Here is a 10,507-nt window from a genome sequence, read left to right as displayed (position 1 = left end):
ATCACCCTGACAGGAACTTTTTTCTAATGTCCAACCTAGACTGCCCTTGCTGCAAATAAAGCAGATTGTTTCTTGTCTTATCCTGAGAGGTTAAGGAGAACATTTTTTCTCCAGCCTCCTTATAACAACCTTTTATGTACTTGAAAACTGCTATCATGGCCCCTCTCAGTCTTTTCTTCTCCGGACTAAACAAACCCAGTTTTTTCAATCTTCCCTCATAGGTCATGTTTTCTAGACTTTTAATCATTTTTGTTGCTCTTCTCTGGACATTCTTCAATTTGTCCACAACTTTCCTGAAATGTGGGGCCCAGAATTGTACCCAGTACTCCAGGTGAGGCCTAATCAGTGCGGAGTAGAATGGAAGAATTACTTCTTGTATTTTGCTTACAACACTCCTGCTAATATAACCCAGAATGATTGCTTTTTTTTTTGCAACAAAAGAAGCTGTTACGCTGTTGACTCCTATTTAGCTTGTGATCCACTATGATCCCCAGGTTCCTTTTCGCAGTACTACTTCCTAGGAAGTCATTTCCCATTTTGTATGTGTGCAACTAATTGTTCCTTCCTAAGTGGAGTACTTTGCTTTTGTCCTTATTGAATTCATCCTGTTTACTTCAGACCACTTCTCCAGTTTGTCCAGATCATTTTGAATTTTAATCCTGTCCCCCAAAGCACTTGCAACCCCTCCCAGCTTGGTATCATCTATTGTTTTCTTTAGAAGTTCCTCCCTGACACACACGAATTGAGGCTTCAGCTCCTCATATAGTACAGAAAGGGCTCACAGAGTTCATCAGTTTGAAAAAGGAGGCAAAGTGACAAAGCCAGGCCCACTGAGCCTGATTCACCTGGGATATTTCACTTTAAAGCAGTGTTGCCAACTCTCATGATTTCCTCAGAAATCTTCCAATATTTGTTGCTTTTTTTTCCTTAAAGCCCCAGCTCCTAGAGGGATACAATTAAGTAAGAATGTCAGCTTTCGGCGGGGGGGGGGGGGGGGGGGAGGAGGAGGGGCATGTTTCTAGTCCTGATGGTTATAGAAGCAAACTTGGAAACATGCAAATTGGAATGAACTCTAAATGCTAATAATCAGCTGCCAAATAAATTCCTACAAATTATTATTTCTTTTCATCTCATGATTTTTAAAAAAAATGCTATGACTTTTTTGTAGCCTGATTATTTTATAACACTGGTAGTGGCAATATTTCAGTGGAGTTACACCAGTGTAAAACTGGAATGAATAAGACCCATTATTTAAAAACTATTAAAACGTAATGATAAATAAAGATCTTGAATGCTGCTAGAAAGAAAAGCAAATAAGACAATTATGCTTCATTTTTTGCTGCTGAAGCGACAAGAAGGGCTGCATTTAGTAGAATAAAGTAGATTGTGAAGGGAATCAAATGTGGGGGACTAATATTACATATGGCATCAGATGTTCAGCTATCTTTACTATGGCTCCTCCCTGCTCCTCCCTCTCTCTTTGCTGCTACTACTGTTAGTATTAAACACCCTGTTGCAGAGTCAGGGGAGAAGCATACACCACCAGCAAAATCCGAGAAATGACTACACATATACTGGGAATACAAGATGCAAAGGAAACACAATGACAAAATAGAGAATTTGTTTCTTTGGTCATATGCAGGTACAGTGATCTTAGATGTAGTTAAAAAAAAAAAACTAGTTAAGCGCTGTCAGCTGGAAATGTGTTGTTCAAGTTGGTGGTGCCCCTTTAAAGAAACAAAAGCCAAACTGTTCTGTTAAAATAGACAATGTACACTTCCCTTGGATATCCTGCCTCTCCTAGTGCTCTGTGCCACAAGTACACTGTGGGACAGATTCAGGCATACAGAATCAAGGGGAGGCAGTTTGTGCCTCCTCCCTTCAGGGATTAACCTGTGCAGAGACCCCTATGAGTGTGTCTTCACTACAGATTTACCAGGATTGAGTCAGTCATTTGACCTGGGAGCGTGCAACCACACTGCAAAAGAACAATCCAGTCCCATGCAATATCTAAGCACCCTGCATCCACACTGGCACTAGACCTATTAGTGGGAGAAAGATTTTGAAGTGCATCCCATGGTTCCTAGATCCCCCAGGAACTGTGCTGCCGTTGTAAGGCTTTTGCTGGTATTGTGGAAGAAAATGTCTGTCTCTTCTGGGAATTGTGGGTGGAAATTTAGGAAACCCCATACTTCAATTTAACTAGTCCCTTAAGGGAGTTTGTATTGAAGGACACAGATCCGTCCAGGTGCTTCGTCTCTCTCTTCCAGCCTAGCCACACCCAGCTTCTGCCCCTCCCCTGCGCCAGCCTGAGTGTAGAGGTCCCCTAAACCAGGGGTACGCCTGGGGTAGGGATGGACAGGGTTACACATGCCCTGTATATCCATATCTGGTGCAATGCCTCTCTCTGAAGGAGACTTCTGGACATCCCTGAGGCTATACCTGCATCCGCAGGGCTCTGCAGCTGCTCCAGCCCTGTGTCTGGAATTGAGAAAATCCCACAGCCACATTATGCTAATATATTTAATCCCATTGGTTGGCGATGAGAGATTTCCCCTCACCTTCCCTGGGCTATGCTAATGAGAGTTAATCGCATTGGCTGGCCCGCCAGCGGCAGCTCCAAATATCATTTGCATGGCTGCGTATGGCAGGCGTCTCTTTGTTGTCAACCCAGAGCCTGCGAGCTGTGTGTGCATCTAATGCAGCTCTGGTCCCTGCCTGTCCGCCGCACCTGCTTCTTAGGGAAAGGCTGCGAACAGCGGCGGCTGCAAGAAAATAACTTTCGACCCCGGGTCTCTCTTCTGCAAGGGAGGCTGGGACGGGTTCCGATGCTGTGGAGCGTCCCCTTTCCAGCACAGGACTGGAGGCTGCTCTCTGCCTTTGTGTGTTCAACGCCGGCACTGGCTTGGGGCAACCCGTTGGGTTCCCTGCTTCCTTGTCGGATTGTTGCTATCTGAGCCGCGAGGGAGAGGCTTTGGCTGCCAGAGTAGGATGGTGGATCTGGAGAGTGAGGTGCCTCCTCTTCCTCCCAGGTATAGGTTTCGGGATTTGCTGCTGGGAGACCAAGGATGGCAAAACGACGACAGGTGAGTCTGGGGGTCAGCTCTGCTCTGCAAACACGGCAGAGGGCGATAAAAGAGGGGTGGGGGTGGGAAACAGGGATATGCTAACCACAATTCCTTCTTCCATTTTCTATTTATCGAGTTATGTAAATAGAACAGAGAACGCTGAGCCCATGTATAACCCCCCCCCCCTCACGCTCTCTCACACACACAGAGCCAATATGTGAGTGCCAGTGTATATATATAGAGAGAGAGAGACAGACACTCATCCAAAAAGGAGAGAAACTACCTTGTTTCAGAGGACAGTCAAGCTGCTTTGTATCTTCCAAACAGTGAAGGAGGCTGACTTGACTGGTTGAAGTGCTCACCCTCAGACCAGGAAAATTGGCAATGGGGTCCTTCTCTTGTTCTGCTTCTCTAGCAGTCAGAGCTGCACTGATTTATGAATGCCCAGCGCCCTTGCTAGTAGACATTGATGCTGCTATATTGCAGTTCTCCACTGAAGATGAAAACACAAGTTGCAGAGTAGTAACTTTTAGTGACCTAAAGAAAGAAACAGCACTGACATTTATTGTGCACTGCAATTGTATTGTGCTCCTGAATTCTTCCTGGAGTACAACAGATAATTATTGCACACCGTGCTGAGCGTGGGATGTGAGAGGCAATTAAATATTGCTGTATATCGGTGCACTGTGTATTTGACTTATTTACGTGTATGAGAAAGTTACAAGACTAAACTCAATGTGACTATCAAATTTTTCTGTAAGGTATTTAAATTAAAAAAAAATCTCATCTAAGTCACAGAAACAGTCACATTCTGCATTTGAAACTTCAGACATTATTAAAACTTTCCTTGTGAGAGGCTATACTGATCATATACATTCATTACAGAGCTACATGGGGCTCAGGTACCCACAGTGAAATCTTCAGTCTAGCTCTGACATATGGTAACTTAGGGCAGTGGTTCTCAACCAGAGGTCCGGGGCTCCCTAGGGGGCCACGAGCAGGTTTCTGGGGGGCTGCCAAAAAGGGCCAGTGTTAGATTTGCTGGGGTCCAGGGCAGAAAGCTGAAGCCCCATGGCAAGGGGCTGAAGCCCAGTGCCCTGAGCCCTGCCACTCAGGGCTGAAGCTGAAGCCTGAGCAACTTAGCTCTGAAGGGCTCCATGTGGCATGGGGCCCAGGCAATTGCCCTGCTTTCTACCCCCCAACAATGCAGAAAAACAGTTGTTGTGATGGAGGTGGGCTGTGGAGTTTTTATAGTATGTGTGTGTGGGGGGGGGGGGGGGGAGGCTCCAAGAGAAAAAGGTTGAGAACCTCTGACTTAGAGCATATCTATATTGTGACAGGCCAGTCGTTTGGTTTATACATGCAACTATGGTAACACAACAGACCATTCCTCTTTGTTAATACATGGATATCATGAGGTCCAGGGATTTTCAACCTGAGGGTCAGGACTTGTGGGAAAGTTGTAATCACCTCCCCCCCCACCCACCTTTAATTTTTGCTAGATAAGAAGGCCCCAAATTATTTTTCCTCTGTGGGAACATGGTGTCATATTATGGAAATAGTTGAGAATCACTAAGGTAGCACTAAGTGTTTGCTGGTGATAATTCTACATATTTTGCCATCCAACTTACATGGTTTTGTAGGTGCACTTTTTTTCTTCAATCAGGATGGTAGACCTAGATCTGAGGACCAGTACAGTACTCTCATTTGTATTGTTTCAAGGACAACATTCAGGTTTAATTCTAAATCACAAAAAGGTTGTGTGTGTGTGTGTATGTATGTCAAGTAAATCAAATACTGGAAAGTGTTCCCCCCCAAAATTAAAGTAATAAAACATTTTTTTTTAAAAAAATGCTATTTTTATTATTTAAACTACTGTGCATCATCATCAGCAAGCTCTTCATTAGAACATGCTAAATTAATTCCTCCAGAGGACATCTATCTATTGGTAAGTCATTTTTCATTGGACAACATCTTTACTGCAGAAGTAGTAAATCATAGCTGCTAATATACCTGTACATAATCCTGTCATGCAGGGACATGTAGTAGCAATGTCAATTGGAAAAAAAAATCGCATGAAACTACTGAGATTCTTTTTTTATTCTAATACAAACTATTGATAGTCAAGTGTCCAGTCTTGCTTGCATGTTAGTCAATGATGAATCCAAATTGACTTCTAGGTAATGGGATCTGGCCCCCCAAAAGATGTAGTGCATGAGACCTTCATTTGCAACTGAACAAACTGCAAGCGTCCATTGAGCTGTAGAATTTCCTGTTTGAAGTATGAATAATAAAAAGAAAACAATGTAAATATTGCTACAGATACTTTGTATCACACTAGAATTGCTGTTAATATTTTTCATGATTATTGGTTATTTTTAAACAGACAGCACTTTTACTATAAACTCATACCCATGGATTAGTGCAAAGCAAATTGTTACTTTAAATTATTTATCAATATTGGGTACTATATTAAAACATGAAAGTGTTAAGATAAAGAATCTTGTTTACTACAATATTAAATCTGACAGAATGTGGATTGCACCTCTTTTGCAAAAGTCTAAACCAATCCTATACTGTTTTTACTGTGACATTATCACTTATGAATGATTGATGTATGGTTTTGCATAAAGACTCTCATTCTGCGGACATTTTGGGAATATTACAAATACTTTCAGCACTTAGTTTCTGGAAATATTTAATGAAGGGAGATTACATAATGTGGTCTCTAGGAATGCTGGTTACTGTTTAGCTGTTATTAGCTATTATTGAGTAGTCACAAAATTGATGCTACACTAATATTGCATACTTATTTGTGAATGTCATCTGTTTTATTGGTGTGCTACATAAACATGAATTTGTTTTTGACAGACCATAGTTCTATTTTTCTGCTGCAAACAGCGTACAATATTAATTTTTGTTTAAATCCCTCTTTCCTGACATTCTTGTGCACCCTGTTCACCTAAATTCAGATAGCAGGAGTAAATGTAAAGTCTTTGTAATATTTATATCTATAACTCACCAGGCCTAAAATGTAACTTATGTGTGAGTGTCAATCATGATGTATTATTTAGGTTAGTGGTTCTCAAACTATTTATCATTCACACCACCATCTTTTCAAAGGACATGAGTTCAAGTCCCATTTTATATACTAAAGCCAATATTCATGTATATCAACTATTAATGGAATACTTGAATTCTAAAATACTTGTCTTGTTTCTGGGAAAAACACATACACCATGAAAATGCTCTATATGCTGTTTCTTTTCATAAAGAAGCCAGAAATCCAGGGAGTTGCAACTTAAGTTCTTCCTTTTGTAGAGCTCTGAATGTGATTTGTTGGCACTGGAAAGTGAGAAGACTGTTCATCCGTCCAGACCACCTCCCACAGTACCCCAGTAACCTGCTAGTCCACTCCAGGCTCCAGAGCCTATATAGCATTAAGGAAATACCATTCCTCTGCCACAGAGTCATCCAGAACTTCCTTCACTTCTCTATCAGATGCTTTTCTGATCCCAGGCTCAATAGGGCTTATGTATACCCACCCTCCATATTCCCCTGAATGTCAAGCCAGATGCATAACTAATGATAATAATAGCCCAGCATGGCCCAGACATTTTTGGTACACTGACCTTGTGAATCTGAGGACAAAACCTCAGCCAGTAGTATGGGAGAAATTCAGGCCTTCATGGCAGGACCACCTTCTACAGTATTCCAAAATGGCACAGTGACTAAGACCTTACTCAAGGTTTTTATCTAAAATAGTGTCTGACTTTCATCTTAACCAGATGATCCACATACCTGTCTTCTTCCCCAAGCTTCATGCCAAATGGAGAGGTGCTAAACTCCACCCCTTGGATGTTGTCAGGTCTGTTTCTTACTATATACACAGAACAAAGCCATTTAAGAACTCTCCTAGACTATTCCTTACATTTGCTGACATAATGAAGGGTCAACCTATGTGCACCCAAAGGATGCCAAAATGGATCTCAAAACTGTGTTAAAATATGCTTCACGGTGGGCCACTTAGACAGACACACATGGACAGATTAAGACCCATTCCCCCAGAGCTCAGGCAGCCTCTGCTGATTCCCTGTGGGGTGTCCCAGTCTCATTGATTTGTAGAGCAACTACCTGTAGTTCAGTTCACACCTTCTCCCATCACTATTGATTGCTGGAGGGCTCTAAATCCCATGTCCACTTTGGCAGATCTGTCCCACAGTCATCATTGCAGTAGACTGAGCATCTACCTCCTTGCTGGAGGTCTCCAGATCCAAAAACCAGTTTGGCAGAGCTGTCCTGCAGTCATAATCTCAATAGACTTTGAGCACCACCTCCAGAATACAAATCTGCTTGTGAGTGAGTCACCAGAAACGGAATACATGTGGACAATCGCTCAAAGAACATCAGTTTTCCTACAGTAACTGTGGTTCTTTCAGATGTGTGTGAACATGTATTCCACAACCTGCCCTCCTTCCCTACGACTGCCAAGTCCTTAGCAATTGACATTCTGTCTTAGCAAAAGAACTAGAGTGAAGGAACTGAAGACTGCCCCCCCTCTTATGCCCTTCTCTCTGGGAAGCGTGTTGGGCACTGGTATGAACCCAACAGATGTTGCTATTTCTGGAATTTCCTTTGGCATACTTATTTTTGTTTTCTAGTGTACTCTAGTTTTCTATATTTTAATAGGTATTATTAAATCACAGGTAAATCCTAGAATCACAAATATTTGCTTACTTAAAATCCATAAATTCCTACAAGGCACTCAGTTTCTTGCTTTGCAACTAAAGACAGTGTAAACATCACTGTTCTTTGGTTAGTCAGAAGCTTGTTCAGTCTTGCAACTGATAGAAAAAGTATTCAATATATGGTTCTGCTATTTTCATATTTAAAACTTGTTATTTTCCTTTAGTAATGCTGGCATGGGTGACCAGAAATAGGCTTCAAAATTAAATTGAGATAAATGGGGTTCTTCTTAGAAACACATTCCATCTTTGTTTTGTGCATGGATCTACTGTTCCATTTACGATAATGGAAGTTTTGCTCAAACACACAGGGTAAAATATGACCATGTATCACAGTTTTATGCTGTCCATCAGCAAACTGAAAAAGACAATAATGAATTGGTTTTTCGTGACATGGCGATTTTCACTACCATGGGTTATTTCCTTAACTTGTGTAAATTGACATGTCTCTGTTGACGTCAATAAAGCTATTTTGAATTACAACTGAGGATCTGGCCCATTTTGGAGTGGAAGCTTAGATTCTGGAGAAGATAGCAACATTTGTTGAAAATCTGTGTGGAGATCTTTTGTCCTTGCATATACATTGCCTATGCCTACAGATTTTTTTATTTATTTATTTTTTTAAATCCAAGCCTGTTGGGGGAGGTTATTAATGCCAGACAGTAGCATGGACTCTTACTGTAGGGCGTGCAGATGGAGAATTATTCTCCTGATGTATTTTGTTTCGTAATACAAACTAATATGGGACACTTTTTTTTTTAAATACAAAAACTATTTCTTTGTGTCCATGCTATGCTGATTTTTTAAAGCTCCATGTGATAAACATGGGAAAGAGTGTTATGTAAAAGAAAAAACCTGATGTAAAAGGTTAGATACACAAACTAATGTAACTTGGGTGTGTGTTCCCAAAGGGATGGGAAGAAGCTAGAGCTGAGATGGGGCAATGTTTCTGTTACTCTCTCCAATGATGCCCCATACTCACGTCTGTGCCTAAACAGCACAGTTTAGCCCAAAAGTCTTAGGTAAATGTAAAATAATAAATCTCAGTGTGATTAACTAGACATCTCAGTCTCATCCTCCTTTCTGTCTAACATACTGTTATCCTTTTGACCTGAATGGTTAGCCAATATTCAGAACCTTGTAGGTTGTTTCCATTAGGAGGGAGAAACTGATGGGACTTCCTACAGCTTTCTGTCCACTTCTGTGGAGTTTCTGCTGCCTCTGTCTCTCTCACACACAGCTCCATCAAACAGTACCTGGCTCCTTTGTTTGCATTCAGCACCAGTGAACCCCTACTGCTTAGATAGCTCAGAATCCTGAGTGAACTTGCACATGACCTGTCTTTTGGGTGGTGACTTCTGTTTCAATTATCTTATTCCATAAAGTAGCTCAATTGCTTTTTACATTTATCCTACATGAAGTGTAGTTGTCACACCCACGAGCTTTAAAGATTCACTGATTGTACCTGTACATTAGCCAATAAAATGTTCCTGCTTTCATAAAGTCTGGTAAACATCAGTTCTTAGTACCTTTAATTAGGTTGAAAAACAACATGCTCAAGAACTGAAAATATCCAATTTACTGAAGGCATAAAGATGCTTAACAACCTGGAGAGATCATTTAACTTGAGGAAAAAAAGTCTTTATTTTTGCTGCCCTTGTTAGCTCATGGATACAGTGATGAGTCTATTAATGACAGGTTTCAGAGTAACAGCCGTGTTAGTCTGTATTCGCAAAAAGAAAAGGAGTACTTGTGGCACCTTAGAGACTAACCAATTTATTTGAGCTTGAGCTTTCGTGAGCTACAGCTCACTTCATCGGATGCATACTGTGGAAACTGCAGAAGACATTATATACACAGAGACCATGAAACAATACCTCCTCCCACCCCACTCTCCTGCTGGTAATAGCTTATCTAAAGTGGTCATCAAGTTGGGCCATTTCCAGCACAAATCCAGGTTTTCTCACTCTCTGCACCCCCCCCCCCCCAAACTCACTCTCCTGCTGGTAATATTACCAGCAGGAGAGTGAGTTTTTGTGTGTGTTTTTTTGAAAAAAGGGGGAGGAGTGAGAAAACCTGGATTTGTGCTGGAAATGGCCCAGTTTGATTATCATACACATTTTAAAGAGAGTGGTCACTTTGGATAAGCTATTACCAGCAGGAGAGTGAGTTTGGGGGGGGGGGGGGGGGGAGGGGCGGAGGGTGAGAAAACCTGGATTTGTGCTGGAAATGGCCCAACTTGATGATCACTTTAGACAAGCTATTACCAGCAGGAGAGTGGGGTGGGAGGAGGTATTGTTTCACGGTCTCTGTGTATATAATGTCTTCTGCAGTTTCCACAGTATGCATCCGATAAAGTGAGCTGTAGCTCACGAAAGCTCATGCTCAAATAAATTGGTTAGTCGCTAAGGTGCCACAAGTACTCCTTTTCTTTTTGATTCTATTAATGAGAATTTTGTATCTGGAGTCTATATACGGGTCACAGAATGATCAGATCACATAATACTAGAATTTCAAAGACAGGAATTTTATTTAAAAAAAAAATCTAGCAATGGATTCCACTGAATTTTCCAGTAAAGTCAAAAGGTAAAAATTCAGTTCCAAGAGTGCAATATAGGGTAGAATTTGACTCTAATTCAGCAAAGCATTTACACATGTGCTTAAATATGTTCAATTTAAGCATGTATTTAAAAA

At 41.3% G+C, this 10,507-nt stretch overlaps 1 protein-coding gene across 7 annotated transcripts in view; it reads left to right on the top strand.

Annotated features, from left to right (window-relative positions):
• Nucleotides 1-2,355: 2,355 nt before the first annotated feature.
• KCNT2 (potassium sodium-activated channel subfamily T member 2) overlaps nt 2,356-10,507 on the top strand; it is a 296,063-nt gene continuing 287,911 nt past the window's right edge. For 3 of the 7 annotated variants that reach the window (XM_048861559.2, XM_048861560.2, XM_048861557.2), the window contains exon 1: nt 2,357-3,086. In XM_048861559.2, coding sequence (XP_048717516.2) covers nt 2,992-3,086 — 95 coding nt within the window. In that variant the 5' untranslated portion in view covers nt 2,357-2,991. Of the gene's footprint in view, nt 3,087-10,507 lie in introns of all 7 variants that reach the window. The other 4 variants (XM_048861562.2, XM_048861561.2, XM_048861558.2 and 1 more) reach the window with 2 other exon arrangements.

The sequence above is a fragment of the Caretta caretta genome, chromosome 8, assembly GCF_965140235.1.
Source record: "Caretta caretta isolate rCarCar2 chromosome 8, rCarCar1.hap1, whole genome shotgun sequence".
Classification (NCBI taxonomy): Eukaryota; Metazoa; Chordata; order Testudines; family Cheloniidae; genus Caretta; species Caretta caretta.
This window is presented reverse-complemented; position numbering and strand designations above follow the sequence as displayed.